The following is a 20,814-nucleotide window of genomic DNA, read 5'->3' as shown; positions in this document are numbered from 1 at the left end:
TATATATATATATATATATATATATATATATATATATATATATATATATATATTTTTTTTTTTTTTAAATCTCTGTTCCATTTCCCCTTATGTAGGGAGCAATTTAAATGAAAACTCATGGCTTTCCTCTACTTAAAATTATAGTATTAGGCTGTTCACCACCAAATATTCGTTTTATTAATCAACACATTTACAAATAAATAAAAAATCAAGGTTATTTAAAAATTTTTTTTTTTTTTTTAACTTTTTTCATATATATTGTATAACATTGTATCACCAAGTCATCAACATGCCACTTGCCCGGCTCATTGCTGCCCTCCAGTGCTCATCGGTGTAATTTCACAAGTGAAATTGCAGCACACTTTATGGTAAAGACACAAAACACTCAACTTGTGTTCAATCCATGTTATTAAACTAGGCCACATAATGATAAGCAGACCATTATTAAGTAATTGAGAACAAGTAAGGCTGTGAGACAAAATAATTAAAACAATAAAGACAAATATGGCCTATAAAATACAAATACATTAATCCATTTGTTTATATGCGTGCATATAAATGCATATTAATGCATCCATTCAGTTTATCCATGTTAATGAACTTGTCTGGAAACAGACAAAAACTGACATTAAAGTCAATTGAGCACCAAAAGATTTAGAAAATAGACTTAATGAAAATTCATGCTACAGATACACAATATAATATTTAGTCACACAGATTAGCGTCCAGTTCTCACTATTAACTACTACGACTTTTACCTCAATAAACTCCTAATTACTGCTCAATAATAAGGTAGATGTTAATTGGTAGGGTTAAGGGATGTAGAATATGGTCATAAGGCATACATATGTGCTTTATATGCATGCTAATAAGCAACTATAATAGTGAGAATTGGACCCTCAACTAAAATGTTACTAAATATTTTTATATAATAGCTTGAATGCCACTGGAGCTTGATATTCATACACTTAAAAATGAAAATTCTGTCATCATATACTCACCCTCATGTTGTTTCAAACCTGTATGAATTTCTTTCTTCTGCTGAACAGAAAGGAAGATATTTAGAAGAATGTCAGTAACACAACAGTTTCTGGGATCATTGACTTCCATAGTATTTTTTTTTTCCTACTATGGAAGTCAATGGTACCAGAATCTGTCTCACAGTTTATCATATTTTGTGTAAATAATAGGGGTTTTTATGGTACTTTTGATAGTTATCAGATCAATTTAAAGTTGAAATCAACACTGATGGACAGTTATGCACTAATCTGGGCTGGGCCACGTCATTTTGATCCAAATATAAACTGAAGGAGAACAAGGCAAAAATTCAGTGATCTATCTTTAATCTGCCTCTAACCATTTTCTTTATTACAAGATACAGATAAAGCAATTTTCCCACTTCACTTCTCAGTCAGTTTGATCATGTCAAACTTTGTTAAACAGATTTGGCTACTGGTGAATGGAAATTCATGATTAAAATGAGAGAACCCACAAAGATTCAAGGGAAATCTTCTGCAGAATTATTAGGGCTTAATGGAAAAATTAAGCCTGACAGAATCACACCACCCAGACGTGTCCCCTAGGTGGCACTGACAAGTCTGTTTAAATTCATCTCATCCTTGAACAGAAATGACAGGCTTTACTAATAAAAAATGATTAAACAAAAGATTTAAACGATTCAGCATCCTGGAGTAGAAGTATCTGATGGGCTGCACGGTGAAGACATTCAGGTCTGTGTGACGATGGGCAGACAGCTGAACATTCAGCACAATTGCATTTGTTTCAAATACTTTTACTTTATTGTCTTCTGTTATCTGCAAAATAACATGACTGTTCTATTTTTATTTTATTTTTTGTTCCATCTGTTTCTGTTTTTCATCTTAATTTCAATCTAGCTCCATCTGTTGGTTTACGATGGGTATTACAAATTAGCTCACCATCAGTAAAAGAGCATTACAATTGTTTTAGGACCGTCTTATTATATGTGCGCTTAGTTAATATATTAGGTATGATTTAAAAGACCAAAAGGTGTCTGGTATGAACTTACAATGGGAGTCTATGGGACAAAGGCACAACGTTTACCTCATTTCTGTCAAAGCAGCTGAAACCACCATCCACCTTTGATGCAGATTAACATATGAGCGACAACTTTTCCCACAGATTATCACAATTTATTAGCATTTTCGGTCAACTCTTCAAGTACACACAATTAAAACAGAAAGTACTACTGTATGTAAACTAAAGGTCAGTGTTTTACAGGCAACTGTATATACAGTAGTGCTGAGAGCATACTGAACATTTTAGAAGAAGAAGAAGAAGAAGCCATGTAAACAAGTCAGTTCTAAGGGGCAACAAATAAAAAGTAAATCAAACAAACAAAACACACTGTTGACTTTGTCACTAAAGGAGCAAGTTTCCATAAAAATGCAAGGCCACTTTTGGAATAATCCAGTGTATGACAAAATCAATCCAGCATGCACACGCACAATTGGGCTTCAAAATAAATAAATATTTATATATTGCCTTTTTTTTTTTTTTTTTGAGTTTGTATAAATAAATAAAACTGTTATAAGCTATACACAATTTTAGCTTCTCACATAAGTGGACTAATTTAGAAACACGCCAAAAGCCTTTTGAGCAGCAGATCGTCCGGATGGATCTCAAACAGACAGGAACTGGAATCGTTCGGTTCTGTAGACTAACCAGCCAGCACTTACATATCACATGTACTGTACGGCAGCAGAAACACAGAGGGGACAAAAAAAAAAAAAAAAAAATGGCTAAAAAACCCAGTTGTTTCTAACAACGTAAGAAAAAAAAAGAAAAGTTGCTGCCTTAAATTTTATAAGTACAATCAACTTGGATGTTTAAGCCATTTCAACTTAAATGACATTAAACTGTAAACTATAAAATGAGTTGAATCTTGTATAACTGAAAATTAAAGCAATGTAGTTAAGCAATGTAAAAACATATGCTGTCATAACTTATTAATGATATAATTGTGTTTACACTGTATGTAACACATACAGAATACATTCTTTCGGTGGAGAAAGACCACATGAAGCGGAGGTTCCACAAGTTATGTTATAACAAGGACCACTGAGATTTAAGAACAGTTTTTCATGTGGCAGTACAAGGAGCGAAGCGAACCTTGACACTGTAGGTCTTGAAACAGAAAGTCAAGACAATTATGTAAGCAAGAAGTCAGTCAATAAAGCAAAAAGAACTAGCAGGGATATTATTAAAATACAGAACCAGCACCTGTACTTTATTAAAAATGATGAACATTCATAGCGTTGAAGCACCTCTCCCGGTGTAATGCTCATGCAGACTCTACATAAACGTATTGGTCCACTGTATCTGTGCTAAATGAGTTCCCCTAAACGCAGGATATTGCAGGAAGCCGCTTTCAAAAGCCTTTCTGCGCGCCACAGGAACACAGTTCATTATCCGCTGGTGTTGGAGCAGACCTCATCAATTTTACAACTGCTAGACGGAGGTTAAAGGACAAACTGAACCGTGCTGAAGAAGCACACGGCAGATCATCACCTCAACCTCTCGGGGTGACTAAATGAGCTGTGTTTTAGTTTACCGTGCGGATCATACACACGTTCAGAGACATTCTACACGAACACAACAGTTTACAGGAAAGTCCTTGCATCACAATGAAAAAACACTAGAAAATCTGTTTGAACATAAATCAAGAAGAAACTAAAGAATGTCTAAGCACTAATATAGTGCATAACACATCAGTCTTTTCTTGCTCTCTGTTAAAAAGTCACATCGCCTTAAAGGGATAGTTCACGCAAAAATGAAAATTCTGCCATTATTTAGTTGTTCCAAACCTGTATGACTTTATTTCATCTGTGGAACATAAAAGGAGAAATTTTAATAATGTACAAGTTGTTATTGCCAATGCAATTAGAATGAATGTGGACTGGAGCTTTCAAGCTTCAAAAAGGACGTACTGATGTAAAAGCATATTGAAAGTATAATTATTAGGGAATACTACAAGTACAACTTGTGCACTATACTCCAAGTCTTCTCAGTCATAATATAACTTTTTGCTCAATTATTAAGTCATTATTCACTGCGAGGCTTGACATTCGCATTGACTTTCATGAACATAGTTCTTTTGAGTAATCTTTTCAATTAATTGATTGATTCAGATTGATTCAATTCACAGTTTGGACTGGTCATTTCATTTCACCGACTTAATGATCCGGTCATACAGCTTTGGTACAACATGAGCTTGAGCATTGATAAAATGATGACAATTTTCATTTTTGGGTGAACTAGGCTTTTAATGCGACTGATACAATAGATTCGGCACAACTTGAACTTGTGTTTTTTTTTTTCTTCTTTTTTTTTTTATGATGTAAGAAAAATCACAGCAATAAAATGTCAAAGTCCTCCATCTGGTCCGTGGAATGTCAGCTGTGTCTCGTCCTCTCTTTAAATGTCACAATTTTCACGACGACCACTGATCCGAAACCTTTGTCCTTGCAGTCTCACATAAAATGTTTTGTGTATGCTGCACATTTTATGTCTGTTACTCCTTGTCTCTCTTCCTTTTTTTTCTTTTTTTTTGGGGGGAAATCCAAAGGGTGCCTTGGAAAGATGAACATTTGAAAATGTTGCACGCAGTCCAGCTTGTGCTTTGAATGTACGGTCACCGAGAGCTTGATCACATGTCCACATCCACATCATAGGCCAGAGTCAAGGGCTTCGATGGTGGAGATGCACTTTTACTCTGTTTGGATGGTTTGCTGCTGTTAGAAAGAGGAGGAGAAAAAGAAAGATCAATGAAATTTCATGTATACACTACTGCTGATCTCTATTGTATTTCTACACGGTACCACTAGATGGCAGCAACACGTTACTATAAGTGAGACTAATAAGTGTGTAATGTCTGTCATCAACTAGAATCACAGACTGTTTTCAAACAGGTATTGTCCATTAAGTGATGCGTTTGTTAAATTGATAGCATACATACCAAAGCAGAAAGGCCAGAGCAATTATGAATAATATGAGAATGAATCCTCCAGCTGTTAACCCATAGACCCACAGCTTTATCCTTCCATCTGTGTGATCAGAAAACAGGATTGTGATCACTACTGAAATATATAGGAATATCATTTTTATTTCTTCCACACAGTGGCCTATTGCAGCAGTAACAGATGGCACATTCATACTGGTGGAAATGTACCTGATGAAACAGTTTCACCATCTTCCATTCGCAGTTCAGAGGAAAGGATGGGGTGTGTGTCAGAGATATTAAGATGCTTGTATAACTGATATGACAAGGTCTCAGAACACATCTTTCAGATGAAAAACAAAAGATATCAGTCTGATGAGCTGCACTGAGAGCTTCTCCTACAGCAACAGGCCTGAATCCTTTGAGACGCACAATGGATGATGCAAAAACTACTCTTAGGAAAAGATCATCTTGCTAAGTTTGGTAACACTTTATAATAACTTTAATTCAGGCAAAGAATCCCACTGGTGAATAGAGAGATGGAGCAAGAACCTTCGGTTACATATTGTATAAAACTGAGTGTTGCATTTTAAGTCTGGCCTATAAAATGTATAAAGGACCATGTTACTCGGGAATGGTTCTTACATTACAAAGCCATTACTGATGTTCACAGTACACTCATGAGCAAAAAAATGGGCCTAGCACGATATTGGCTAAACAGTAAGCTTTTAATTGTTTTAACCACAAATTATTGGTCAGGATATTATAAAAATTTAAGCAAATGTACTACTTAAGAAGCAATTGCCAAGTGTGTGGTGATGCACCAGAGCGGTGTCTTCTAATATCTGGTGATAAATATAATAATAAATGCATCTCTACCACAGTGAAGTATATGGAGGAAGATGTCATTGTGTGGGGAGACTTTTTAGCTGCTGGGATTGATGAGCTACTTCACAGTGAAAAGTCATTTAATGCTTTGGAGTACAGGAAAATATTGCAGAATGGCATATTTCCCACAAATGAAAAGTTGTTAGAGGAATGATCAGATGTTATTTTTCAACAAGACAATGCTCTTGCCCAAAATGCAAAGTCATGTTTTTTGGCCTGGTCAGAGTCCAGATTTGAACCCTATAGTGAATACTTGGTCTCACATTAAACTCAAATGAACTGGGAGACATTTTTCAACTGCTCATGAACTGTTTGACATTAACATTGAGTGGAACAACACTGACTCTTCTTCCTGTAAAAAGCTGTCTGCAAGTTAAGGAAGGTCGTAACTGTGCAAAGTTACTTTATCTACAGTATTCGTGCAATTCTTACTAATTTCCTGACCAGTGATTTGTGATTAAAACGGTTGAGACCATGATTGATTGACAATGAAACATTAATAAAAAATTTTTTTTTTAAATCTTCTTTTTTTAAAGAAATTAATACATTTATTCAGCAAGGACGCATAAAACCAATAAAAAAAAAAAATGGACAGTAAATACATTATTAATGTTACAACATACACCAATCAGGCATAACATTATGACCACCTTCCTTCGTTGTTGTGCTCCTCAAACCATTCCGAAACCATTTTTGCATTGTGGCAGGGAGCATTATCCTGCTGAAAGGGACACAGCCACCAGGGAATACTGTTTCCAAGAAAGGGTGTACATGGTCTGCAACAATGCTTAGCCAGGTGGTACGTGTCAAAGTAACATCCACATGGATGGCAGGACCCAAGGTTTCCCAGCAGAACATTGCCCAAAGCATCACACTGCCTCCGCTGGCTTGCCTTCTTCCCATTGTGCATCCTGGTGCCATGTGTTCCCCATAAGCGATGCACAGGCACCCGGCCATCCATGTGATGTAAAAGAAAATGTGATTCATCAGACTAGGCCACCTTCTTCCATTGCTCCGTGGGCCAGTTCTGATGCTCACATGCCCACTGTCGGCACTTTCGGCGGAGGACAGGGGTCAGCATGGGTACCCTGACTGGTCTGCGGCTATGCAGCCCCATACGCAACAAACTGCGATGCACTGTGTATTCGGACACCTTCCTATCAGAACCGGCATTAACTTCTTGAGCAATTTGAGCTACAGTACACACTAAAAAAAAATGGTTCTTCAGCGGTTCTTCAGGGGTTCTTTGCGGTGGTTAAGGTGCTATATAGCACCACTACCATTTAAAGAACCTGTTAAGCCCAGTTTGGTTCTTCAGCGGTTCTTTAGCGGTTCTTTGGGGTGGTTAATGTGCTATATGGCACCTCTTATGGTTCTACATAGCACCATTTTACAAAGGTAGGTGCCATATGGCACTTAAAGTGGTTCCCCTATGATTACAAGCCAATGAACCACTTTTAGTGCTATTTAGCACCATTTTTGTTTAGAGTGTAGCTCGTCTGTTGGATCGTACCACACGGACCAGCCTTCGCTCCCCACGTGCATCAATGAGCCTTGGCTGCACATGACCCTGTCACCGGTTCACCACTGTTCCTTCCTTGGACCACTTTTGATAGATACTGACCACTGCAGACCGGGAACAACCGACAAGAGCTGTCGTTTTGGAGATGCTCTGACCCAGTCGTCTAGCCATAACAATTTGGCTCTTTTCAAAATCACAAATTTTTCCTGCTTCTAACACATCAACTTGGAGGACAAAATGTTCACTTGTTGCCTAATATATCCCACCCACTAACAGGTGCTGTGATGAAGAGATAATCAGTGTTATTCACTTCACCGGTCAGTGGTCATAATGTTACGCCTGATCTGTCTATTTCTATTTCAAATAAATGCTTGTTCTTTCTTTCTATTCATCAAAGAATCCTGAAAAAATGGTTTCGGAATGGTTTGAGGAGCACAACAACGAAGGAAGGTGGTCATAATGTTATGCCTGATTGGTTTCCACAAAAATAGTAAGCAGTTATCAGATTTTAAGGTTTTTTAGCACTGATAATAAGAAATGTTTCTTAAGCAGAAAATCAGCATATTAGAATTATTTCTGAAGTATCATGTGAAACAAAATTACATTTTTTAAGATCTATCAAAATAGAAAGCATTTATTTTAAATCGTAATAATATTTCACATCATTACAGTTTTTACTGTATTTTTGATCAAATAAATGCAGCCTATAGTGAGCAGAAGAGACTTATAAAACCATTAAAAAATCTCACCAACTTATTTTTGCACCAAATTAGTTGTAGATCAAACGATATTTGGCAGGTCCCTCATGTTACTGCTAAGTTTGAATGCCCCTGTTTTAAGAAGTTATTAACAAACATTACAACATAGGTCTAAGTCAGTAGTTGATGTAAAGCAAAATATATTTAAGAAAATATATTTGTCAGAACCGACAGCTTCATGGGCAGTGCTCCGACATGTAGCGTGGTCGTCGAGTCCTGGTTTATTGATTTTTTCATCTAATACATTTTATATTTAATAACATAAGTTTGTTTTGCAGATAACAGTTATAGCAATTCTCAGAATTTCGGTCCTCCATCTGACTGGAACACACACCTACTGCTAACCTGGCGGCACACAGTTGTTGTAGAGGAGAGCGGGGCACAAAGTAACGCTTTTTGACTTTCTCAGTTTGTGTAAATCTACTTATGGTTCAGAGTATTTATTTTTTCCCACATTAATTTCCCACATGTCTAGTACAATTATATGTTTTTGTTTTATTAATACAGTATATACTTTTTTCTTGATATACCCCGAAAGAATGGAAGTGAAATGTGACAACATGCCCCATAGGTGGGGTACATTGTAACATGTGTGGGGCACATTGTAACATAACATATGACAGCTTAAAATGTTATCTGATCTAATAAAAAAAATATACTAAACAAACTAAAATATTTTCTAAATAAAATACAATTAAAAAACATTTTCATATAAAATAATGGCAATTTTTAATCATTAAATATAAACTCATTTTTGAGTTTTGACTACGAACACATGAAAACACAGCGATACAACATAGTTCAAAACAAATAAATAATTAGTCATTTCTGAACATTGACTCTCAGTCTTTATTCACCTTTTTCTCACGTTTTCTCAATAAAATTAATAAAAGTATTGAATATAATAGCATATTTCTAATAGGGGCACATTGTAATGCAGTGTTACAACATGCCCCCGCCTGCACAACTGGGGTTTAAACCCTGCTAGTGTCTTCTGCTAGTTAGCGAAGCATTAAAGAACTATCTCAACTGTTAAATAACATCTTGGAGATTCAAATAATATCAGATTTGTCTTATTTTAAATAAACACAAAAAATAGAGATGAAAAATTAACTTACAGTAAGTAAGAAATGTACTTTTGCTATGGTTTAATAAATGTCTATGGATATCTTCCAAAAAAAATACAAATTTTGGCGGAATTTTTTTTCCTATATAGTGTTGATATGGCAACTAGTAAATACACAAAGTTTCGTCATCCAAGCATGTGCGGAAGTATTTAAAACAAGAGTGTTACAACTAGCCCCGCGTTAGGTTGTGCCCCGCGCTCCCCTACCACAGGCCGCTAAATTCAGTTCTAATCAGAAATGGCCTCTAGCCAGCAATAAAGCAACTCTGTCTGTCAAGTTATGGGCAATACAAATCACGCTGTTATGAGACTCAGTCCAATGCTTTTCTCATAGCACCAATGGGGCATAAACACTGAGGCATTAAATGGAGTTCTACATCAGCCTGTATCTGGGGTCTCATGAAGGCATCCAGATATTCTACTATAACTCAAAGCCACACTCCACTGGCCCACATCAGTCTGCTGTTCATCTGCATTTCAAATACCTGGGCCGAGCGGCTGCAGGGACCATTCGCCGAAGAAGTCTTGCATCTGAGTGGTGCCTGGTTTTAATCTTCCCGAGCTGGTCTTCACATCTGCCTTCTTGTTGTCGGAGCCGGGGGTCTTGGTGCAGTAATCCAGGAATCCGTGTGTAGTCATCACTTCAGTGTAGCCCTTCTCGCAGCCACACACACCGCTCTGAAACAGACATGTATCGCTGTGAGACACTGTACACACTGTACACACTGCATAAAGACAACGCTGTGTTTAAAGGAATATACCAGGCTCAATGCAACTTGAGATCAAACTACTGTGGCATAATGTTGATTAGCACAAAAATTTCACATTTCAATTCATCCCTCCTTTTCATACAAAAGAAAATCTGGTTACAATGAGGAACTTACAACAGAAGTGAATGGGGCCAATCTGTAAACATTAAAGTACTTAGTGTTGCAATAGTACAGACATAAGACTTAAGAACATCTGTGTTGACTAAACAACATCAAAAATCACTTACTAATCTATGTGTATTAAATTCTGTGTATTATAACCAATTTGACAAATTCAAACATGACAACATAATGCCTAAAACGACTGCAAAACATTTGTCTAAACACAAAAGTTTAAAAGAAAAATGTAAGTAAATGTTTTTTTTCATAAAAATATAAGCACCACATTTTCACTTCCATTGTAAGTACCTCGCCGTAACTCAAGGGATGAATTGAAATAATTGTTTGTGGTAATGAACAATATGCCACAAATGCTTTCGATTAAACTTCTATTGAACCTGGAATATTCCTTTAAGGCAAAATCTATATTTTTATCAGTACTCGTGCAGAAATCAAAATGTGGCTGCATGGAATGCATTGCATGTAGTTGCATTCAGTGCACTGCAAGTGGCAGTCAATGTACCGTTTTGTGAGTTTGATATTTTTGTCCTCTATTTGAAGCAATTGTACATATTTTACACATGCCTGAAATGCCTTCCTTCATGAGTAAACTAATAACAATAACTACAGGTCATAAGATGGATTTTTTTTTCTTTTCTTGTTTTGTCTTGTTATTTACATGTTGGTTTAACATGCAAATAGATACAGTGTTCTGATGAATAAGATTGTGCTACCAACACTATATTTGCATTGTTTTAAGGGTAGGTTTAGGGTTCGGGGTAGGTATGGATGATAATAATGCCTCGAACCACATGCATATCATTGCTGGCAGCACAATCAAAGCACAAATGGTCTCAAATACAGGATGATATCTTTGCACACAAGAAGGACAGTGTTTACCTGCTTGCAGTGGGAGAAGGGTTTGGTGCAGGGAGGGTGACAGTGCCGCACAGTGGTTGGCCGGATCTGTGGAAAGCAGCCCCCTTCCAGCAGGAAACAACAGAGGTAATTATTGCCATTTCCCTATTGATAGCCCGATAAAAGTGCTGTCACACCTGATTAATGGCTTAAAGGACCCATCACAGCTTCTGGTCAATCAGTGAAAATTGTAATTTTGGAATAGAAAATTACATGTCAAAACATCAGAGACTAATACCCTGGGTTCGGGCTTTTCTCAAGCAGAAGAGATTACCTCTCACTGCTTATATTTGCCCGAGATACTCAGATAAGATCACTTTTCTCTGTTATTTACAGCACTTCACGCAGCCCGAAAGCCTTCGTTCTTTCTCTAAACACTCAAGTGAAAGCTTGCCATCTGGAGCGTGTTCATTTCACCACAATCAAACAATGTTTTATAACATTTCTGCTGTTCACTTTCAGACGAGCATTAGTTTATTGATAACGTCTGTTGAAATGGAGGGAGAGAATAGGGAAAATGTTGGATGTGCTATGAAACTGTCCTAGACAACGTCTGCACATTCAAAGCATGCTGGCCTCGGCATTGCAGTCCTCACATCCTTCTACAGATGAATGGGGGAGAGAGTCTTCACCTCCTGTATCACTGTGTGGTGGGGATGTTGCTGACAGGAGCGCACTAGAGTGGGTTTTCAAGCACAGTTTGCCAACTGTAAACGATATTTACATCAGCAGATGCAGAAGGTGTGCAACTTGTATTATGAGGGACCTTGCTCACCCAGAAAATGGTCTGTTTGCCACTCTCCCTTCAGGAAGGAGGTTGCGCAGCATTAGGCCCAGAACCACCAGGCTAAGAAATAGAAGCGGTGAGACTGATGAACTCTTCATTATAGTGCTGCATTAAACTGTACTCCATTGTGTGATGACTGTACTAACAATAAATGTAATTCGCACATGGTTACAGTGATTCATTGATTTTAGTCTTCATTTTAGGCTTATTTTAGCATTTGGTGTGTAAGTGGAGGGTATTCCTAATTTATTTATTTACTATTTATTGTTTGTCTGATGGATTAGTATAGTTCTGTCATGACAACTCTCGGAGTAATTGGCACGGTAATGGGCAAGTAAGACATGCTGCTGCTGTACAATATAGCGTACATGAATTACCAGTAGCAGATCTATACAGGTGGAGCTGGGGAAGGTGGAGGGTTTCTGAAAGTGTGCTGCACTGCTAAGGCAAATGCTACCCAAGTATGTGAAGGTTGAGCAGCGAGCTCATTGGCTACTGATACGGCAGGAACCAATCAGCTGCACCCTATATATATTATGAACTTTGAGTTACAGGTGAGTTAAGGGACCTATTAGCCTGCACCATCTAGAGATTCATGCCAGAACTTTGTATTTATTCACAATGCTTTTATATTGCTGATTATTTTATTCAATTATTATTACTATTATTAATTTTGGTATCTATTGTTTTTGCTGGGACCTGAGTATGAAATTTCGTTCCTTTCATGTACCACATGTTTTGGAATGACAATAGACTTCTACTTCTATTACTCTACTACCATCACAAATGTTCAGCCTATGGTTCTGTGTTTAGGGTTAAAGGGATAAATCAACCTAAAAAGAGAAAATTCTGTTCTCAAAATTTACTCCAAACCCACATGCTGTTATTTTCTCACTGGAACATGAGGAAAATGTATCTTATCTTTTCCATTCAACAAGACTTCAAGTGGCTGTAAATCTCCAAAGAGGACTGTAAGAGCACAATAAAAGTGGTCTGTGACTGTACGACTTGTGCACTTAATTCCAAGTCTTCGAAGCCATGTGATAACTTTGTTCTCTTCTGGTCACCAAGGCTGCATTTATTTGATCAAAAATACAGCAAAAACAGTAATATTGTGAAATAAATGTACAATTTAAAATAACTGATTTCTATTTTTATACATTTTAAAATATAATTTATCCCTGTGATGACAAAGCTGAATTTTCAGCATCATTAATCCAGTCTTCAGTGTCACATGATCATTTAGAAATCATCATATTGTGATGATTTGGTGCTCAAGAAACATTTCTTATAATCAATGTTGAAAGCAGTTGTGCTGATTAATATTTTTGTAAAAAAAATAATAAAAAAAATCAGGATTCTTTGATAAAGTTCAAAAGCATTTACTTCAAATATAAATCTTTTATAACATTATAAATGTCTTTACTGTCACTTTTGATAAATGTAAGGAATCTTTGCTGATTCTTTAAAAAAGAAAACTGACCGCACAATTTTGAGTAGTAGCTAATGTACAACCTGCGTCAATTCAAACTTGGGTCTGTTAATCACATTAAACTATCACAAGCCTTCAGAAGACATGGAATGCAGTGCACAAGTACCTTTATGGTTATTTTCTCCTCCTTTTTGGAGTTTGACAGTCTCTGGTCACTATGAACTTTACAAGTATGAAGATCAAGATTCAAAAAGTCTCCTTTTTGTTCCACTGTAAAAAATAACAGCATACAGGTTTGGCACGACATGAGGGCAGGTAAATGATGACAGGATTTTCATTGCCAACAGATTTTCTGTCATGTGGAGTCGACGGGTCTTTTGATTATCTTTCTGTAAGTGAAGTCAGTGCAGAATATTTGTCATTCTCTCAGTCTCAATGTAAGAGGTGGGCTACCTGTCACATTGACCCCATCAGACCGCTGGCACCACACTGATCTTTCGTTGTCATTCCAGGCACTGGTCCTCCACTCGTAACTATGACATTTCCCTCCTGCAGCCCCACAGAGTGAGAGAGACACTCAATAGACTTGCACTGGGCAGTCAGGTGTGATAATAGCCGAACGCAGACATTATATACTGATGCACACTCACACACACACACATTCTGAGCAAGCATGACTGCACTAAGACTAAAAGTGTTTTTAAAAATATTTAATAGTGGCAGTCAATCGGATTAAAAATGAACATAACTACTGATCAGAAAGATTATAATATGACATTAATTATCATATACACTACCATTTAAAAGTTTGGGGTCAGTAAGTTTTTACTATATATACACATATATTTTTTTCCAGGATACTTTGATGAACAGAAAGTTAAAAAGAAGATTTAAAATAGAAGTATATATATTTTTTTTTAACATTTTTAAATGCATTTACTGTTAAATTTGATCAATGAAATGGATCACTGCTGAATAAAAGCATTAATTCCTTTCTTTCAAAAAACTAAAAACTAAAAAAATATCTTACTGACCCCAATCATCTGAGTATTGGTGCATAATTACTAGCAAATAACCTACTACAATATTTTATTGGTTTGACCAATATTGATTTACATATCTACCTCTCTGGAAATTTCCTTTCAATTTTGATATTGTTATGTAAAATGTCATAATTATGTTATCATGATTTAGATTTTTATGTCACAATTTCAATTATTATTATTATTTTTTTACTTGTTTGGTAGAAATGGGCTTCCATACAAAAACATCAGACTATATAACATTATATTATATTGTATTGTATTATATAATATTATATTTCACTGTTTGTACCTTTACATGGACGCGTCTCAAAGACCTGGTGAGGACAGCTCTCCTGATTCTCCAGCACTTGTATGACCACGGCCTGTGAACGTGCCTGTCGGCCCACCGTCTCGAAACTACGTCCTTCCAGACAGGTCAGCTGACAGGAACTCCACAGAGACCACTCTGTAAGGTGACAGTCTCCTGTAGAAGGCAAATCACATTTCACAACTCTGGTTCTATTAGTTAAATTAATTCCATGATAACTTGACACTCATCAAGGAACTTCACTGGTTAAATTAGCAAGTGCAGAGAAGGAATGCTACATACTATTTTGACTAAGTGTGAAAAGTATGATTTCAAGTGTGAAAAGTTTGAGTAGAACAGTCTTGGGATACAGTTACAGTATAGTACCCAAATATAAAATTGGTACCACAGGCCTCTTTGTCGGATACTGCTATCCAGTGTGATAAACTAAAACTAAAATAATACAAAATTATTTTTGTTAATTGAAATGTATCTGAAATAAAATATAAAATGAAATAAAATAAAAATAAAGCACAACAAAATTACAAAAACTTAAACTAAAATGATAAATAACACAATAGTATATAAATAATACTAAAACAAAAATGCTGCTAGCATTATCATCTAGCTTAATTATTATACTTAAAACTTTAAGGCTTATGTATTTAAAAAATAAAATAAAATTACAAATACAGATACTATACAGACTCAAACTTAAAAAGCTGATTTGACCTTGTAGTTTTCTGCTACTTGTCTGTATTACAACAGTCTGTAGTGCAAGTGTTGATGATAATAATAATAATAATAATAATAATATATTGATTCATTAATTAATTATTATTTTGTGTGTTTTTTTCTCTCTACAAATTTAGATTTTCCTGTCATGAAACCTAATTCGTGACAACTCTTCAGATACATTTAGCACTTCCTTAACCGAAGATCAGACATGACTGAGCCTCCTAATCCTTCAGAGTAGAGGGCGATTCACAGTGACGGCCACTGCATAAGCTAACACTAGCTCTTCAGCCATGACTTCCATTTGATTCTGCAGCCAGGATGGCTATTAGAGACAATCTGTGCACCCAGGCATCTCATTATCCATCATCTTCATGAAGCCAGTCTATTTCCATCCCTCACTGGAGCTGCCGAAACATATAATAAAGCAACGCACACCGCACACCATATGCCACCCTCTCTAAATCGCTCGCTTCTTTGTCTCTACCTTTCTCACACTGGCCTAACATCTTTGGTTTCCTCTCCTCCTTTCCGGTGAGCAAGCAGCACATTTACGAAAATAAATATGCAGTTTGAAGAGAGACACAGAAGTAGGGCTAACACAGGTCAATAACAGCCTGAAGGTGAGTTTGCAGGTAAATACAGAGACATGAAATGAAAGTTTGTCAACTAGTAATCTCACTGAACATGACAGATATTAATTCCTTGGACAGTTCCACTGGGAGAGTAAGTGAAATGCGAGTAGCAGTACAAAATATTCCAGTGGTTATGAACAGTGTTGGGGTAACGCATTACAAGTAACGTGAGTTACGTAATCAGATCACTTTTATATTACTCTTAGTAACGAGTAGAGTAATACATTACTTCTATATTTGAAAAAAAATATCTGAGTTACTTTTTCAAATAAGTAATGCAAGTTACTTTGTTTTCCAATTTACTGACTGACATCTCTCCTGTTTCAACGTTGAGAGAAATCAGGAGTAAAGCCAGGGACACACCAAGCTGACAATCGGCAGTCGGGAAGTTTTTATGAGCGTCGGCTGACTTGGTTTTTCCGGTGTGTTCCACAACGTTGACTCTAGTCGGATGGCCTGTGTTTTTTTGGGCCGATTCAGCATGTTGAATCGGCGCCAGGCCGTGAGTGAGAGAGAGAACTCTGATTGGCAGATCAGTTCAGTGAACGAGTCAGTGCATGAGAATAATAACAAAACAGACAGAAGGCTGTTCTAATTTTACGTCTTCTTGCCTGAGTGTTCCTTGGCGAATATTTTAATATTAACGAGCGGAGTAGAATAAAGAAAGTTATCAGCATTATTGATATTCAAAACGGTAAGCAAGCGCTGCTTTGTTTACGGTTTGTGTATCTGCAGCCTGCAATGTCGGTTTCCCTTTTTCAATGAAAAATATAGACAAATATATCTGCAGAAATAGGCAGATATCTCCTTCAAACGCAGGCGCAGAACGTGCGTGGTAGATGTAGTTCTCTAGGTGTGTTCAAGCGCAGCTTTCTTGCCCTGAAGCAGACGATGCGAGGCCACAACATAGGTCAGCTTTCATCAACGCTATAGTTCTTTTGCGTCGGTTTGGTGTGACCCTACCTTAAAGTCCCCGTGAAATCAAAATTGACCCTATTTACTTTGTTAGCGCATATTACTAGTCTTGTAGTGAACAATTAATCCGTGCAAGTTAAGACACAGAAAAAAATTGTTTGCCGTGGTAATCTTTAATCAAAGTCTTAAAAGTTACTTCCGGTCTGGAATGGCGTCTTTTTCTGATGATGTAGGCTTGACGGCTTGGGTTGAAAAACGCTTAACCACTCCCCTCAAACCGTTAGTCTGCTATGAGCAGAGATGGAGAGGAGGAGCACTAGAGTAAAACCCTGCCCTCTGTTCAATATTCCGTTTCACTGGGAAATACGTCACAACACTGGAGAAAAAACGTTTGCAACTTCCGGTTCACGGGGACTTTAAAGCGCAGACGCCGCAGAGGCATTGTTTGTGTGCCTTTGCTACTGACCTTTGATGATCCAATTTAACCATATTAATAAGCAAAAATGACTCTAGATAAACCACATTTGTTTCATTTTTTTATTTTTATTGCTGTTTTGCTCCTGTTCTATTCTTCTGCAATCCAGAATGGCAGCACAGCTGAAAGGTTTGTTTGAGCTGCGCCCTCTACTGTACCCCCTAGGGAAAAACACTGGCAGCAGGACTGTGGGCAGGCAAGGCAGAGCTGGAAACGTCAAAACAAGGCAGGACAAGGGTTTGCAGAGATAGAGACGATAGGTAAGGCTGTGTGTCCACCAAAGCGTTTTTTCCCATGGCTAGCGTGTTTTTCCAATTATTTTCAATGGGAGAAACAATGGGTTCAATGGGTTTTTAAAACAGCAGCAGCATGACGAGGCGCTGAGCGTCTATTTCATGCTGAACGCTAAGCACTCTGAATTTTTTACCGGTAAAACGCAGCGCTCATCATTGTTACTTTTTACCCAGCCGTCCAATCACAGTGGAGGAGGGCGGGACATATAGAACACAGACCAAATGTCACATTCAGCAAATACTTTTCGATATTTTTATATAGAAACAATACAGAAACAAAACTATCTGTGAAATGAGATACTAGTAACACTTCCGCAGATATTCCGTATCATAGCAAGTAAAGCGTCTCAACTGAAAGAACGATGTGTTGCCATTGCACTCTCAAGCGCCCACTAAAATCGCTGGCTAAAAACACTTTGGTGGACACTTGGCCTTAATTTGACAACGAACCGGCACAAGACTGAAAACACAAGGAGAAAAAATAGGGAGCAAACAAAGCAGGTAACGAGGAAGAACAGATGAGGCAAATGAACTAATAATCTGATAACAAGAAGGACAGGATTAATACAATAAACAGGAGAGCACATGGCACATAGAAACAAACATGACATCCATTTGCTCACACCAAACATGACAAAAACAGGCAGCCAATGAGAACTCTCGCCGACTACGTGTCCACACAGAACATGACAACAGAAAAGCACACGGCCGATGAAAAACTGGAGCACCAAACCGAAAACAAAATAAACCTGAGTGCCAGGATCCGAACACCACGCTCCGCACACAAAACCACTCACAAAAGCTCGGACTTCAGCTAAATATTTTTGAGGCAAGATGGAGCCCAATTTCAAGAATATTACACAATAATGATTAAGAACCACATACAGGGTAGAAATGCACATATGTATACCTATACCTATACCTATAAATATGTAGTGTTGTCATGTTTTTGTGCTTGATTTGCCTGAGCAAACTCGAAACGCTCACACAGAGACGATACAGAAGGAGAGTCAGGGCTCTGTCGCCAAACAAGAATAAACCAGACCAAATCCAGACCAATCCATAAAACAACATTGTAATGCATTAGTTTAAAAAGTAACTTTTCTCAACACTGGATATGAAACAATAAATCATGTTAAACTAATTGAGTGAGTAAATGTAAAAAGAAAAAGTGAAAATGTAAACAAATCAAAAAGTACAAGAATTGTTGCTCCGAATAGTGTATATGAATAGTGTTGTACCTGGACAGGGGACGAAACACGGCTGCTGCAGTTCCTGCTCACTTTCCTTTCTCACGCGTTCTCCACACTTCTCGTCCTCCACCACTTTAGAAGGGTATGGGCTGTCCGGCCAGTCTGACCAGTGCACCACACACGTCAGGTTCCTCTCCCTCGTGCCCTCTCCACATTCTGCTCCCTGCACAGAAGCACACGGCTGACTCATTAATCTGGACGAGCGGTGAGCAGTGAAGCAGAGGAGCTTATTACAGTGACACCTCTCTGCGAATGACTGACATTGGGAGTCATTGGGAATATAATGTTATAATGTCGATTTGTAATTTTCGAAGAATAATCTATCAAAGCATTTTCGATTTGTTCATGATAGTTGTTCGTAGTTTTTAATGATACGATTTTTGAGAGTTTGTTGTCAAAGGGTTATATTTTTAAAATACATCAAGGTGCCTTCAACTCTGATATTTGTGTTTCATGACACTTAACATAACAATTTGTGCTTACACAATTTTGCTTAAGTAAATATACACAGTATCATTTGTATGCCGATGACACAATTATGTATTGTAGTGCCTCTACACCTGAGACTGCCTGTGCGAATTTGCAGTCAGATTTTGCCTCATTACAATCCGCCTTGTTTGATTTGAAGCTACTTTTAAATGCAAAAAAGACGAAGACAATGATTTTTGCCCCCGTAGGTACTAAAGTCCCAGTTCTTGCTATTAAGACACTCCAAGATGAAGCTATTGAACTTGTTGATACTTACAAGTATTTGGGTATCTGGCTTGATAAAGGTTTTACCTTTAAAAAACACATTGAAGCTCTCGCTATGAAACTAAAATTCACTCTGGCATTCTTATATAGATTAAAATCTTGCTTTTTTAGGACTATAAGAAAAAGACTGGTTGCAGGACTATTCCTGTCTCAAATAGATTATGGGGATATCGTCTATCAATTTGCTTGTCCATCTACTCTGTCAATACTAGACCCTCTTTATCATGCGGCTCTCAGGTTCATTACAAATGCTGGCTATCAGACACATCATTGCATCTTATATAATATGGTAAATTGGCCGTCACTTAAATCGCGCAGGATGCGACATTGGTACATTTTTATTTATAAAGCGATTTTAGGTATCTTGCCGTCTTATATTTGTTTAAAATTTGTTCGTACCCAAAGTACATATCGATTAAGATCTAGTGATGTACTACTTTTTAATGTACCAAGAATGAGGACAGAAGCAGGAAAGAGGGGTCTGTCATACTATGGTCCTTCGTCCTGGAATGAACTCCAGTCTAGACTTAAGATTGGTGCGCTAATTTCTTTAGCTGCTTTTAAAAAAAGAATATCTGATATGCGGACGGACATGTGCAATTGCTTTAATTATTGATGGGTGGATATTAACTTCTAGCCACTATTTTGTTTGTTTATATATTTTAAACTTATTGCATCTTTACATGCAAATATTTTGTACATTTTGTGTAAATTTGCTTTGTATTTTATATTGTAATTTATTGTCTTGTAACCTATGATTGAATATGCTATACAGGACTCCCTTGTAAAAGAGACTGTGTCTCAATGGGACTTTTCCTGTTTAAATAAAGGTTATATATATATACCAATACTGATAAAAATAAGATTTCTTGCAGCTTTCTTGCACTTTTACCTTCACTTTTCCATTAAGTTTTTTTTTGTTGAATGTTTAACCTCAAGATCAAATTTCTTCCTGTTGTTATTGCACGTGTTACATTCAAACATTGTTTTTCATTTAAAGGGATAGTTCACTTTGAAATACATTTTTGGTATGTTTTAGCTTACCTCAAGGGCATCCAAGATGTAGGTGTCTTTTTTTCCGCAGTAGTTTCAATTTTGATATTTTTAGGTCAAACCGTTCTTGTCTGTCAGTCATATAATGCAGG

At 37.0% G+C, this 20,814-nt stretch overlaps 1 protein-coding gene across 9 annotated transcripts in view; it reads right to left on the bottom strand.

Annotated features, from left to right (window-relative positions):
• Positions 1–4,593: 4,593 nt before the first annotated feature.
• thsd7ba (thrombospondin, type I, domain containing 7Ba) overlaps positions 4,594–20,814 on the bottom strand; it is a 317,109-nt gene continuing 300,888 nt past the window's right edge. For 4 of the 9 annotated variants that reach the window (XM_082175663.1, XM_082175662.1, XM_082175661.1 and 1 more), the window contains 7 exons: positions 18,905–19,079; positions 14,614–14,787; positions 13,732–13,827; positions 11,042–11,124; positions 9,758–9,950; positions 4,997–5,084; positions 4,594–4,772 (listed from right to left, as the gene is read on the bottom strand). In XM_082175663.1, coding sequence (XP_082031789.1) covers positions 4,688–4,772; positions 4,997–5,084; positions 9,758–9,950; positions 11,042–11,124; positions 13,732–13,827; positions 14,614–14,787; positions 18,905–19,079 — 894 coding nt within the window. In that variant the 3' untranslated portion in view covers positions 4,594–4,687. The other 5 variants (XM_082175665.1, XR_014207450.1, XR_014207451.1 and 2 more) reach the window with 5 other exon arrangements.

The sequence above is a fragment of the Leuciscus leuciscus genome (genome assembly GCF_965113295.1).
Source record: "Leuciscus leuciscus genome assembly, chromosome: 7".
Lineage (NCBI taxonomy): Eukaryota > Metazoa > Chordata > Actinopteri > Cypriniformes > Leuciscidae > Leuciscus > Leuciscus leuciscus.
This window is presented reverse-complemented; position numbering and strand designations above follow the sequence as displayed.